Here is a 15,044-nt window from a genome sequence, read left to right on the forward strand (position 1 = left end):
GGGCAAAAAAAATGTTTCCTGTGGAAAATTTCCTTGTGACTCACATCTCTGTTTCGGTTGAGAAAGCGAAGCATCAGGTAGCTGTGTGCCTGCTCTTCTCCTGTGACATGGGTCTTTCTGCCTGAAAGTAACCATAAGCAATGCTGAGATCCTGCAATTTAGGTTTCACAATACTTAATGTAAGTGCCCGGCACTTGAAATTGTTATCTCAGCTCTTTAAAGAAGTTGTTTGTTTTTTTTTTTCCCCAAGTCCCACAGCTGCAGTGGGAAAACTGAAAACTCACACCCAAATCCTGCAAAAAGCAGATGGCAGGAATGGACATCCTAATTAATTTATTAATTTAAAAATATTTAAAATTTAATTCGATTTCTAAGGCAGGCTTGGCTCTGCCAGCCAGCTCTGACACTGCTGGGATAACAATATTGTGACATTTACAATGACACCAGCTCCTATGGGTGTTTTTTTCCCAGAGCCTTTTAGCTGGCACACATGTCCCAGAGACACAGATATGCTCCTAAGTCACCTAAGCCACATCTCAACTGCAGGACCTGGTGCAGAATGGGCTCCTCCTTTGCTGGGACATGGTGCAGCCTCAGTCTGTGTCTTGCCAGAGGTGAATTGTGCAGAAAGGTGTGCCCCTGAAACAGCAGTACTGGGGTAAGGGATGTTCTCAGCCCCCAAAAGTATGCTTCAAAAGCAGGAGCATCTGGCCTCTCTCAGAGGGACATTTTCAAGTGGAAAAATTATAAAAACAAATGGTTTAATTAACCTGGACATCACCATTGGTATGTACCTGCCCAGGACCCCATGGAAGAGGCTGAGGGGAAAAAAGAGCATGGGAACATGATAGGAGGTGAAGCATCAGCACCTTCCCATTTGTGAGCACCTCAGGGCTCATCACACTCAGGAACACTGAGCAAATCATGTTTTAATGCTTTGTCCAACCATGATTATTTTGGGATGGAGCACCACAAACTGCACAAATCCCTTGGCCAAACACTACCCAGGGACAGGTAGCATTGGTGGAGACCCCTTAAAAGAGGCAGAGCAGGTTTGGCTGGGCTGACATGCAGAGCATTCCCTTGTCCCTCCTGCATGCTCCAGACACCCTCTGGAAAACACTCTGGCCATGGCTTGCTCTGACCTTCCTTTGCACCTCCGGCAGCAGTGATTCCACCGCCCCTGCTCGTGCAGCCAGCTCTTCCCTTGGGTTTCACAGTGGTAACAGCAACAAGCCAGGGGCTCAGGAGCAAGTCCCTCTCCAGCAGCCCAGAGCCCATCCAGGCACTCCCTGCAGCCCTGCAAACCATCCACACGCCCATCCCACACTGTCAGGAACAAGATCAAGAGCAGAACATCAACCAAAATGCCATGTGAGGCTGTGTGAAAGAAGTGGTAAAAGGGGAATCCACTTATCCCACAGTCAGCAGACAGGAACATCAGGATCTTGAGTTCCTCCTTTATAGATTGGATTAGCAGGTCAAGACCACAATAACCAGGAGCTTCTGCCAGACAGTCACCAGAGATGGAGTCTGGCAGCCCATCAGGCAGTGGGATCAATCAGTCTCCTTAAGAATAATTAAATGATCTGTCTATATCATGCTTAAAATGATCACTCTTCAAAGGCTGTAAAAACAAGTTTCAGGCAAGAAGCACGGAAACTGCACAGAGGTTTGAGTGTGCAGGATGAGCTACAGAGCAGTGGCTGTTGTTGTTATTATTATTATGGTTATCATTACCATGTCCTCACATACAGGACTCTTTGCCCCACTAGGAGTGAGTGACTGTTTTGGAGGTCTCTACAGAGGGAGGTGACACCAAGACCATCCCAGAGCCACACACAGAGGAGTTGGGCGTTCCCTCCTTCCCTCACTGCTCACACCCTAACCTGCACTCTGTGCTGAGACCTCCCAGTGCTCCTGCCTCTCCCTCATCCTTTGCTTGGTCCCCCAAAACTGGGGACTTTGGCTCATGCCAGGTACAGCAGCCACTGCCATCTCCCCTCTGTGCCTGTCACCTGCACTCCCTGAAGCAGTGGCCCCACAGGGGGATGAGTTAGTCCCCAACTTCCGTGGGCTTGTCTGGCCCTGGAAAAGACATAAATTATTAGCAGTGAAACCCTTCAGCCTCATGATGCAGCAACAGCATGAGGGGAAGTAACAGCTTCCTCTTGAGCATCACCACAGAGCTGGAGATGGAACACTGGTGACGAGAGTTTTTCTCCACTTTTCTGCTCTTATTTACATTTTTTAAGAAACTTTTTTTTTTGCAGTCACACATTTGGTGTCTGCAGGGTGGTTTCCATAAACATAGCACAGCTTTTACAATACTAAATAAAGCAGCATGCAAATCCCATCCCCAAATTTGCAGACTTGGAGTGTTTAAAAGGTACAAGACCCATGTCTCTAGTTATTCTTTCACCAGCAGATATGCTGCTGCTAAATATTTGTCTCCAAGCTGTGTGACACGGCCACCCCGTGCAGCCAGGCTCATTTCCCTGTTCGATCTTTCTGCTGGATCACCTCCAGCTTTAAGGTAATCCCTGTTATGTTAATGAAATTCCTCCCTCCCAAAGCAGCTTTGTGTTATGGCCCTCTGGACTGGTCAAGCCCCCAGCATCATCCTCATGTGCCAGAGCAGAGCCTGGTGCCATGGATTGTGACTCTCAACAAGCTGTTGCCTCTGCCATGCCTTGAAAAGTGGGTCCATTGCCTAGCCCAGGCCTCAGTGTCCCTTGCTCTGTGTGGAGCATCCCAAGGCAAGAACCTGAGCCCACACAGCTGGATTGCCCCTCACCCCAGTGCCAGGGGGAAGCAAGACAGGGCTGCCCTGTACTCCTGCCCTGGGCACTGAAATGCATCCAGCTTAGAGCAAAACAGGCCCTGGTTCCCAAACCCAGCCAGGCTGGCTGGTGGGAGCTCAGGGCAGCAGTGCCCCGCATCCTTTCAGAGCTGTGCCTTGGGAAGAGGCAGCAATTAAGGAAAGAGCTGCTGACCACAGGCACAGAGCAGCCCCCTTGCTGCCACTGGTCCTTCATTAACAAACCAGTGTCACCCAGCAGGCCTGATGTGACCCTCTCTGCAATTAACCAGGCCAATTAGTGCCTTTACTCTCTGTAAGACAGCATCTCCTGCCCCTCGCTGCCTGGCCTGGCCCTCTGAGCCCCCAGCATTTGCTGGCAGCACTGGCAGGGGCTCCCATGGCCACTCAGGTGGCAGTGCCCAGCCTGGGCTTGCAGTATCAGCAAGGTGATGAGCAGATCCTTTGCAGGGGGTTTCACACCACCAAGGCTGGTGACACCAGTGGAAAAAAATCCCCTTCCCTTGCCCTCCTGTTCTATCATCCTTGTCATGAGCAGAACAGTCAAGAATCTGGAGCAAGGGCCCTGCTAGAATGATTCAAGAAAGCAAGATACTGATACTTTGGTGGGCTGGAAATAGTATTCCCCTCCTCTGACGTGGTCACGGGAGGCTGAGCACAGCAAAGCCATCCCTGATGCCTCTGTGGCACTGCCATGGCAAAGTGTCCGTGCTGGTTACCACATTCAGGAGATGTTTATCCCACACACAGTGACAGGCAATAGCAGGAACTTACCCAGGGTCTGGGACCCTGGGCCAAATCCTGGATTGTTCCACAAGTTTCAGCTCAGCATCATGAGTCACTAATGCCACCATTCTCCCTTTACTTTTTTTCCCATAAAACTTTGTTTTTCCATCAAATGAGAACAAATACACCCAATACCAGGAATTTTGCTAGATGGAGTCCAGATGACAAGTTCCCAGAAAATGCTGTCAGCTGCTGAGATTCAGATTCAAGAGACATCATCCAATGTTAACCATAAACAGCAAGGGCAACAAAATGTCTGGCAGATCTTGAAGTGACACGAGATGCCTGCACTCCACAACAAACCCGTTTCACACCACAGGAAAGGTCACCACTTTAATCCACTTCTGGGTGGAATGTACACAAACGTCATTCTTCTTCACATCTGTAATTAAACAGCCTCTTGCTTTGCTATCCAGCTCATGTTTATTTTCCCATTTGCTAACATGGTGGATGGTAATATAATATGACACTGAAAGGATACAGGCTGCTACAGGCAGGCTTTCCACTTCTTTCTAGTGATTACCCTGCAGAGTGCTGGAGCTGATGGTTGTGCTGCTTGGATCCAGCAGTGATTTCCTTTCTGGACGTGCAGCATCTTTGCACATTGAAATAATAATAGCAGAGAAGACAGCGAAAGCAAACAGAAATAAATGGCAGAGATCCCCAAATGTGTTGACTCGTTGCAAGAAGTTGCTGAGGTCTCTGCTGGGCTCCTACAAGGGAGAAGACAGCTGGTAAACTGGGAGGTTGAGGCTAAATCTGTACTTCTGCCATGCAAAATCTGGTTTTCAGCACTGGTAATGTGCTGGATCACTTGGGAGAAGTCTTCCTTCTCCCTGTGGCCACCAAGGAGCATCTGAAACATCTCTGGATAATCTCTAGTGGGGCCCTTCCTTCCCCACAAAGTGCTCTCGGGTACCAGCGCCAGCCCCACCACACAGCGCCCAGGAGGAAAAACCCCACACCAGCAAGAAGGTTTTTTCCCTCTCCAGACCTTCTGGGCTGCAGTGCTGGCACATGGTTCACGGGGAGCCTCACCAGGAGCTGGACATGAGGGCTTTGCAGGGAATGGCATTATCTGTCAGGAAGGACTGTGGGATGCATCACTTTGCAGCCCCAAGCATGGCCGTGTACTTCAGATCCTAGCACGCTCTCAGCAAAACAACACCAAGATGTTTATTTTCAAAAGGATACAATGTTTGACAAAATAAATGATATTTGATTAATACCCACTGCTTTTCTGGGTTTTTTTTTGAAGGCAGTAAATTTGCTGACTGTATAAACATGCCACAGTGCTTCATCTTCCTATGCCAAAATTTCAGTTACCTCATCTCCAGGGAATGCCCTTGGTAACATTTTGACAAGCCTATTTAGGGGGTTGTTTGTGGGTTTGGGTTGCTTTGTTCCCCCCACTTTTACTTCTTAGGGAGGTCTCCCATGAGCAAGCCACAGGCTGGAGCTGAACAAAATCCACCTTTTTTCTTCATATAGGGACCTTCACCATATCCCTGAGAGAAAACCCAAATTCCCACATTAAGGATCAGCAAGCATCCTCCAGTGTCATAGTTTCACACCATTCCCTTCTGGTGCAGATTTCATTCCCCCAGTACCTCCATACCTAACTCCTTGCTAAGGGAACAAATAACATACTGGGAGAATTTGTGATTTTCCTGGTGCCCAGCCGGGTCACCCCCAGCTGTGGAGCTGAAATTTAAAAATCTCTTGGTTTTTGGGAATGGCCACCTGCTTCTAGGGGGTGTGGCGTGTGCTCTGGTAAAGCTTTAGCAACGCTTGTCAATCATTAAGCTGCAGTGCTGCTGGAAAGGTCAAGGAAATTCCCACCAAGGCACCCAAGAGTTTGGGAACCAAAGGATATTTCTGGGCTGCTTTAGCTTAGGGGAGCTGGAGGGCCTGCAGGGCAGGACTGGTCTGGTGGGCTTGGCCAGTCCCACCACTGAGCTGTGTGCTCCAACATGGGAAGGAGATGTCTCAGCAGCACACCTGGCTGTTTGGAGCATTTTGAGCGGTTGAGTGGTTTCGTATATTTTACTTTAGAGACTTATGCAACGTCCCCTGTGTGGTCCCTGCTGCAGCCTGCTTGTCTCCCTGCTCCCTTGGTGCCTCTTGCCCACCACCACCACTCTGCCCATCTCACCATGGACCAGCAGCTGCCAACAAAGCAGAGCAGGAGGCAGTGCAAGGCAGTCAGCCCCTCCCTCCCAGCACAGCAGTCCCCAGCGTGCCACCCCACCAGGACCCTGAGCTGTGCACCAACCCAGCACCCTCCAAGGCTGGAAAGTGCACTTTTGGTTGGTGGCATCTCCCTTGCTGTGCCCATGGCTCAGCAGGCACCAGTTTGGACTGAAAAGCAAATCAAAATATCTGACAGAACAGGATTCCATGTGTCCCCCTTCAGCTGACCCACAGGAACACGTTCACCCGCCAGGTCTCTGATGGTGCTCTCTGCATCCTCCATGCAAGGGGCATTTTGTTTCAGTTGGAAGCACCAGTGAATCCAGCCCTGGATCCTTGTTAGGCCCGTGCTCCAGAGGGCTTGAGGGCTTTGCTCATGGTGATGAATGAGGAATTCTGAAAATCTCCATGAAAAACAAAACTGAGACACTCTAGATTTCACTTTCCCAAACAGCATGAGCTGTAAGCACCAGCTGTTTCGAGCAGCTGTTCAGTGTGTTAAGATTTTACCATTCCAGCACTAAACTATTAGTCAATTGATTAATGAACTGGAACTTCCCATCCAACAAAAATATTTTGGTTTTAAATTATAATTTGATGCGTGGTTAGTGCAGAAATACATTACACATGCTAAGCACATGTTTGCATCTCATCACCACCCTCAGACACAGGGAAAGGTGTCAGCTTCATCACCTTTTTAAGGCTGCTTGCAAACCCCTCCAGGAAATGCAGTTTTACCTTCAGTGCAGTCATTTTGCAGAATACAGAGCGGTGATGCTGCTCAGTCCTGCCCATATGTGGGATGGGGCCAGCAGGCTCCTGCCACCCCACTGCTGTGAGTGGAGCTTAAAGGAGCTGCAGAACTGGCCAGGAAGCATTAAGGTTAACTGGCAGGAGCGAGGGCTCAACCTGCTGAGACAGGAGACATTCCCAAGGTTGCCAGGCCTTTATCTGGTGCCAGCACAATGTCCCAAGCCCACAAGGCACCACTGGGACACAGTGCTGGCAGCTGCACCAAGGAGTCCACAGCTCTGCACAGGGAGACGTGGAGACTGGAGTCAGCAACAGCTCAGGTCTGACCCTGGCCTTCATCACAAAGCTAAAAATTATCTGAAAAGCAGTTGTTCCATTGTTTGTCTTTTTTTTTTCCCCCAGAAGCGCCTTCATGGCATAAACTCCTCTATTCAGCTAAAACCCCAGGTATTTACTCTGGGGACACACTTTGCAGGTCAGAAGTGGCCACCACCGGTGCCTAATTCACGTCACTGTGTTATTGTGGTGCTGTGTGCACAGCTGAGCTGCACCTGCCAGCAGCTCAATCCCTCCTCCTCCTTGACTCCTATAAACATATTATCATATATATGATATGTATACTCATTAATAATATATAATAATAGCAATACTGATAAAAATGGAAATAACATCAACTGTGTATTAGCAGTTAAACCTGCATGCCCTGGGACAAGGTTTGGAGTTCCAGGTACATTTGCAGAGGAGAGGTGACAGTGCCCATCTCCTGATGGAGGGGCCCCATCCCATGGCAAGGCAGGTCACAGTACACAGAAGTGGTGCAGAGAAACAAACAGGGAAAAATTATTCCTTATTTCTCATGATGGGAATGAAACACTGCCCAAAATTGAACATCAGCCCTATTCCACCTCGGTGGCCAGGGCATTCCTTGCAAACCTCCTGTTAAAACATGTGCACAAACCCAGGGCAGGGGAAAATTCAACAGCTGCTTTTTCAGGTTATAATCCATTATTTTATAAACTTGGCAGGGAGTGGGCTCAAAGGCTGTTTTTTGTGAACTCTGATCATAACAAAGTCTCCAGCAAGCACAGCTGTGCTAAACAGCAAAGGGAAACCAGGCTCAGCATGCCTCAGAGGGGTCTTCTGCTGAGAAGCATCAGCATTGTGCATGGTGATGCAAGTGGGAGAGCCCACCAGGCTTTGTGAGACACAGCAAGGCACAGCCCATGCCAGCTCCTCAGAGAGAAAACACACTGGACTTGTACTGAAAAACTGCTGCCACCCTCCCATCCTGCTGCTTATCTAAGGAAGCAGCAGCACACAGAGTATTTCTGACATAATACTAGAGGAGATGATGTCCCTGCACTGGTACCAGCGATACCTGGCGAGGCAGAGGCAGCACATCATCTCTGAACTAACCCAGCAGCCCACTTCCACCCCCAGCACTCCCAGGGGATGAAAGGAAAATGATCAGAAGGGAAGAAGCGATTCAAATTCAAGTGGCGCTAATAAAATATTCCCTTTGGTGGAGCAGAGGCTCAGGGGCTCAGCCAGCTGGAGCACAGAGAGCTGGGATGATGCGAGGAGCTGGGCCAGAACAAGAGCTGAGCAGCAGGAATGTGAAGAAATGCCTCTGCCAGCACCACCATTAGCCCTCCCTTGCACCACCTCATGCACCAGGACCCCTCTGACCCAGGGTCAAAGCACAGTCCCAAGAGACAGAGAGGATTGCAGTTTGGTTTGTGAAAATGTAAAATATAAAATACAAAAAACATGTAAAATATAAAACCACATCACAGTGCATGGATGCAAAAAGTCAGCCCTTACAGGAATACCACGTCACCAGCACTGCCCAAACACCCCCGGCACTCACCCTGGTGTGGATGGGACACGAGGATTCTGAAACCCAGAGGACAGGTCTCCAAAAATTAACCATCAGATCATGCTATGGGTTAGCCCAGATCTGCTCCTTTGCATCAGGAGTGGTGAACTGGGAGTTAACATCTCCATGCAGAGGAGTGGAGGAACAATCATCTCTCCTTCTGCCACAAACCCAAAGCACTTCACACAATTCCAAGGCTTCAAATCAGAGTCAGACAGGTCAGCCCCACCACTTAGACTGGGTAAAGTTTCCACTCTCCAAACCATCTGACTGCGTGGTTTGGAATTATCTACTTTCTCCTAAACATAAAGCTGCTGTAAAAGAGGACTGATGCACACAAATATTCGAAGCATGCACGTGTGTGCGAGGGGGTGTATGCACACGTACGTGCACATGCTGCAGCTTAAGATACTGCAGATATAAACACTCTAGTAAAGGCAGATCTTAAACAGAAATATGCAACCATCTTGGCCAGAAACCAAACCAAACCCAGCCCATCCATTCAGTCAGACCAAGCCAAGTCCTGGTGTCCCTGAGCTGGGCACAGTTGGTGTTCTCAGGCTGCCCACTCCAGTACAGCACACATGGGAGGCTACTTCCAGGCCACCACTTAGAGAGCAACCAATCTTTATTTTAGAGATAGCTTACGTAAAGGAACATGCAAAGAAACACATGAGTAAGAGTCTCATCTGCCTCAGGCTCCTGTAAAAGGCTGTAAATCCTTTTCTTTTCCCCTTTCATAGCACAACACGTTGGACAGTCATTGTTCACCCTACAAAGCACAGCGTGTACATCCCTGCCGTCGGTCCTTTGGCTGGAGCTGTGCTTGCAGATTTCCCGTGGGAAAGGAGGTGCTTCACTTCTGAAGAATGAAACCAGGTTGTTGCATGTGCCACAAGGATGCTGCTGGGGATCAGCCACCTGCACTGAAGGGCTTCAGGACCTGGCTAGGGGGCGAGCAGTAAAATCACCTGCAACTTGCCATGGTGCAGGTGGGCTTTGTGCCCAGGGGAGCACATCTTCAACACCATCCCAGTGCATGACAGCTTCTCTTCCACAGCATCTTTCCTCCTGCCGAGTGTCTGATCTTCTCTCTCCCCTGTCTTCACATGCTCTCTGTTATGTCCTGACCAGATTCCCAGGGGTGAGATTTGAATTTGGAGTAAGTACAAAAAGCGCTTGAACTACAGAAAAAATCTGTATTAAGTCAACTAGGAATCAGGGGTATGATATTTGCTGAGAGTATTTCATAAACCACAGGTGTTCTGTACCCCATGCATGTTTGAACAACTCAAAATAAAATTTGGTCTTCACCTTAAGAGCAAGGGAGACCTCACTGTTCAAAAACTGTGAGGAACACAATTTAATATGAACCTGCTTATATTCAACAGGATTATCTTTAAAAACCACTGTTAGATATTTACTGGTTTGCCATGAACCAATACTTTTTTAATTTGGGGTTTTTTTTTTTCTGTGAAGAATCTTGAAAAACTGACTCAGGGCATTTGTCCTGTTTTTGGTAATGTGCATATATTTCAGAAGAGGTTCCAAATATCTTCCTCACTAAAAAAAGGCATGGAGAGACACGGAGTGATGCCACCAGCACTGCTCATGGCCGGTGGCCCAGCAGCAGCAGCAGGAGGACCAGGGCGATGCCAGCAGCAGGACTGGGGTGAGTGGCTGCACTCCCAGGGTTGCTGCTGGGGACTGCAGCACCATCTTTGCTTTGCTGATTCAGAAGCTGCTTATTTGCAGAGATGTCATCCATGTCCAGGTCATATGCCAGCTCTGAAAGCAGAAGGAGAGAGGTGGTCAGTAACACGTGGTGTGTGTCAACATTCTGACACACAGCACATCCAGCCCCCACAAAAACTGGGGTTCTGGGGCAGCCCATGCCACAGCTGAGGGCAGCTGGGTCTGGGTGCAGTCAAAGGCATCACAGGGCTTGATGGGCCAGAAGAGCTTAGCAAACATCTTGTCAGTCCTGCACCACCAGTTTCAGTACCCTACACCAAATGGAGAGACCAAAAAATCCCAACTCTGAGGTGCTCCAGTAAGAAAACAAAAGAGATAAGGGATGTGCCTTACAGGAGAGCTACTCCCAAAGAAAACCAGCTGAGCTTTGGAGCGGGTGTTTAGCAATGCAAATTGTGTCTGCTCCCCAGGCACAACAAGGATGCGTGCAGGAGTGAGGAAATCCTGGCGAGCACTAACACTTCCCCAAACCCAGAGTCAGCAGAAGGCCTTGCTCACCAAAGCCTCCTGGCTGTAGGACCTGAGGAGCTTTGCATTCCTGCAACCTTATGTAAGAGTGTGCAAAATATGCTCCTTATAGCACTGAGAACACATCCCATCCCTGGTCCACCTCATCAAAGGAAGGAATGTGAATGGATCATGCACTCTGGGCATGCTGGTGTTGCAACATGGAGACTTTGAGATGAAGCACATGTGGGTTGCAATCAAAGAAAACATCCAGTATAAAAGTCTGGATAGTACTGGCAGAGGAGCATGACATTAACAGAGGGGAAAGCTTGTGGCAACCCATCACTGGCTGCAAGGGACCTGCTGAGCAGTAACTCACAGCTGCCCTTGTCTTGCTGGGTCAGGGAAGAATAAAGAAGTCCAAATAGACCATGTGGAAAGACAAGACACCAGCAAATCTCGGGGCCGAGAACAAAGAGAAAAAGGTGTTTTAAGATGCCATTAGCCAGATCTACCTGGGGCATTTGAACCTGTCAATCAGCTGGACTGAGGGGGTGCACTCCTGCTTGTTCTCAAGGCAGTGGGGCCCTTGCTCCCCTGCTTGTGCTGCTGCCATCTCCTTCTGGAGTCCAGGTTTCTCAGCCAAATGGGAATCAGGTAAGCCTGTTTGTCTTATCCTCAGAGCCTGGCCTTTGGAGTTGGAGGAAACTGGTGGTTTCCATCAGAAGAGACCCTGGCTCAAGACCTTTACAAGCCTCCTGGATCACTAGCATGTTGGAAAAGTTTGGATCATCCCACCCCACCCCTGAGAAAGAATCCAAGAGACTGAATAAGTACTCTATCTAAAAAAATGCCACATCAGTCCAATGAACACCACTGCCAAGGCAAACAGGCAGTATTTCTTAATCAAAAAATACCCAAACATTGCAAAACAAAAGCGGAACGATGTTAGCATGACAAGTGAGTCAGCCCAGGCCATCAAAGGAGGTCAGAAATGGCTCAAAGAGAGCAGCTATCCATGCACACAGAGGGCCAGGTGCAAGCAGAACCCGCCTGCTAAACTGAATTCTCTAGTAGATTCCCACAAATACTGCAATTCCTCTTTTCCACAGCTTTCCTGCTTTTCTTCTAAATAGCACAGATATGCTGCTGTCCTCTGGCGCTGCACACCCACGGGAAGAGCAGGGGAAGAAAGGTGCCACCTTGAAAGGGATGTGCTGGGAGACTTTCCAAGCACAGAAAGAACAAGTCCCTCTGGCATGAGGCATGCTCAGGCTTCAGGGCAGATTGGGAACAGCCTGCCTGCACCACCTTATTTTCCCAAGCTCATTTCTGGAAAATAAGTGGAGGGATTTGCAGTTAATAAAATCACAGCAGATTATTCCACAGTTGGTTGTTTGACACAAGACTCCTCAGCTGGCACAATGTTGGATCATAACCTGCCCTAGTGTGTCTTGGAAGGTATTGCCACACATTACAAAGGCTCCTGAAACCTAAAAGATGCTCCATGGGGTCACAGTATTGTCAGGCACCCACACACTTCCAGACCATGAGAGCTTTTGGGGCAGAATATTCTCTTAGTGGACATCCTAGCAAATAAAAAAAAAAAAAAACTCCCTAGGAACTGAGTAACTACTCTTGCCTTCCCTTTAGAAAAGAGATTTGAAACAAAAGAGTGTTTCAGCAAGGTCCTTAACAGCACAAAGGGTTTTGACGGCCCCATTTACAGTCTTGTTCTGGGATGTAATTTATGAGATTCGAGTTCCTGCACGGGTCTCAATGCAGCAGCTGAATCCCCTTGGAAATGTTCAGCCAAAATGAGCGTTCCAAACATATTCTTTGCGTGGGAATTTTTCCAATTCTGGGATTTCACCTCAACTTGAGTAAGGGTAATTTTTTAAATCACAGCATTTCACCCAAATGGGGATGGTGATTCTCTCTCTATTCCCTTCTGGCCAAATTAAAGAGAAGGGAACAGAAACCCTCTTGTCATCAGAGATTAGAATGCTATTTTCCTCGCCTTAACTGCTTCAGAAGTTTAGTGCTTGGGTGTGCCATTTGTTTTCACTGTTCCTTCCATTGTATCCTTCTCCTTATTTGTGCCCAATTGTATTTTTAGGTGTGATGGATTTAGCTAAACATCTTTTATTTTGTATTAATAATGGGATCTGTAGCCCTTGCAAATCCCTTTCACTTAGCTTCTAATGACCTTTGCTACATCAGAAGAAAGGAAAATAAAAGGTATGAGCCTCTAACAGACTTCCAACAGCCAATCTAGGCAATAACAGCATAAAAAATATACATCACAGAATCACAGAATTGGTAAGGTTGGAAGGGATCACAGTGAGTCATCTGGTCCAAGCTCCCTCTCAAGCCCAATGCACAATGTGCCCCAGAGCACAGTGCACAGGACTGAGTCTATCTCCAGTGAGGGAGACTCCACACCCTTTCTGGGCAACCTGCTCAAGTGCTCAGACACTGCACATTAAAAAAGTTCTTCCTCATATTCAGATGGAGCTTCCTGTGCATCAGTTTCTGCCCACTGCCTCTGGTCTTACTGCTTATATTATTGGCAATAAACATATTTCAAATCCAGGAACCCAAATTAGCAAATGCTCCTAACCAGGTAGTTCTTGAGAGGGCTCCATTATAATTTCCAGCTTTTGTTAGGATCCCTGATTAGACCTGATCAGCTCCACATCCCTGCACCTCCTGCCCCCACAGCCTCCAGGAGTGAAAGAGCCTCAGCATCAGGGATAGAGCTGCGGGATGGTTGGTGGGGAAACTGAAACTAACCTTCCACATACTCCATTTTGGCCACATCCACCCAAAACTTTGCCTTTATGCTGCAAAATAACCTGAAAGAAGGTACTCCTCTCCCTCCCCTCTACCCAGCCACCTTCTGCATTAAACATCTCTACCACTCCAGCTCAGATCACCCAATTCACTGGCATCAGCTTCTCAGTACAAAGTGGCCCTTTGGCCAGCAAAGGCTTTCGGGGGAGGGCAGGAAACCAGAAAAATCTGTTTCTGTTTATAATCAGAGTCCAGGGGGTATTACCAACAATCTGCACTAATTACAAATTCAATCTTCACTCATTTTGGCCCCTCCTGTCCTCTGGGCTGCAGATTAGATAATCCCTTTAAAATAATAGTCAATCATTAGCTCTGCTGTTTTCTCCCCCTCCTCACGCAAGCCGAGCGTGCCGGGCCGTTTCCCGGAATCCTCGCACAGCTGGTGAAAGGTCTCCAGCCGCACACAAGCCGGTCCCTCCGGAAGCATCTTTTGTAACCAAAGCCCCTCTAACACAAAGCTGCTGCGCTGTGCTCCCAGGACAGCAACAGCCTCAATGGCCTCGCAGCGTGGATGACAAAACCCGGCGCCAGCCCTACAGCACGCGCTTTCCGCATCCACAAAATAAAGCGGAGGCATTTTCCCATGGATTAGGGAAAATGCCTACTGACTCTGCCATACTGACTCGGCACAAGCTTATTTGGCAGGAGTCATTAGAAAGCTCTTCTTGCTGAACCACTCCAGCTTTGGAGGCGGCTACAGAAGAGGGCTGAACTGGGAGAGAACGTTGGGTTTGAGTTGGGATAAAATGTCCCATGGCAGCTGGCACAGCAGGAGCTGGGAGGAAGAGTACTGGCACATAGGCTTCACTCTGCCAAATCAACACTGCCTACCAAAACACCCCTTTTCACCCCCAAAATGGACAGCATGGGCTTGAGCAAAGAACTGCTTGCAAACGTCTGGCAAATGACCTCCAAGAGCCCTGCTGCTGCAGGCTGGCTCGGCTGCTGCCCAGAGCCCAGAGCCAGGGAATGTCATCTCCCAGCCAGGCATCTCCCAGCCAGGCATCTGGGCTGCCTGCCTGCCAAGCCTGCCCCAGCAGATGGTTCCAGCCATGGACCCAATATAGTAACAGAGCCATAATGGATGGCCAGGCATGAAAACTGCCTCCCCCTGTCACTTGATAGCTCTGCCAGTGCCTCGTGCAGCAGTGACGGGTGTGAGGGGATCCCGACACAGGTGAAACCATTAAGCCTAATGCAGTGTGTTCAGCCAAAAGGGCTGCTGTGGTGATGGCCCTGGTTTGCAGATGATGGAAACACTGTGGTGTGAATGGAATGGCTCATGTTTCCAGTGAATGCAAAACACATCAAGTAGAAATGCCACAGACAGGTAGGGCAGCTTGGCAAGCTTCTGCACCTGCCAGCATCTGCCTGCATCTTTCCTTCAGGACTGTTTTTCCCTAGGAAAGCATATGCTACCATTGCCACTGAAAATTACAATCTCCAGAGTGCGTTGCTTTGTTCATTTTTTAAAGCATCTTCAGTGTGGGGAAGAAGGTGCCAATAGATGCAGTAGACTGGCTGTCTCCAAAACAGGACAGGATTTCTTAAAGG

The 15,044-nt window shown here is 48.6% G+C and overlaps 1 protein-coding gene across 2 annotated transcripts in view; it reads right to left on the minus strand.

Annotated features, from left to right (window-relative positions):
- Positions 1 to 4,024: 4,024 nt before the first annotated feature.
- The window catches only part of GPC3 (glypican 3), a 145,512-nt gene continuing 134,492 nt past the window's right edge, over positions 4,025 to 15,044 (minus strand). Inside the window, exon 8 of one of the 2 annotated variants that reach the window (XM_053955636.1) lies at positions 4,025 to 4,320. In XM_053955636.1, the coding sequence (XP_053811611.1) occupies positions 4,127 to 4,320 (194 nt within the window). In that variant the 3' untranslated portion in view covers positions 4,025 to 4,126. Of the gene's footprint in view, positions 4,321 to 9,028; positions 10,221 to 15,044 lie in introns of those variants that run through there. The other variant, XM_053955637.1, reaches the window with a different exon arrangement.

This window comes from Vidua chalybeata, chromosome 14 (assembly GCF_026979565.1).
Source record: "Vidua chalybeata isolate OUT-0048 chromosome 14, bVidCha1 merged haplotype, whole genome shotgun sequence".
Taxonomy (NCBI): Eukaryota; Metazoa; Chordata; class Aves; order Passeriformes; family Viduidae; genus Vidua; species Vidua chalybeata.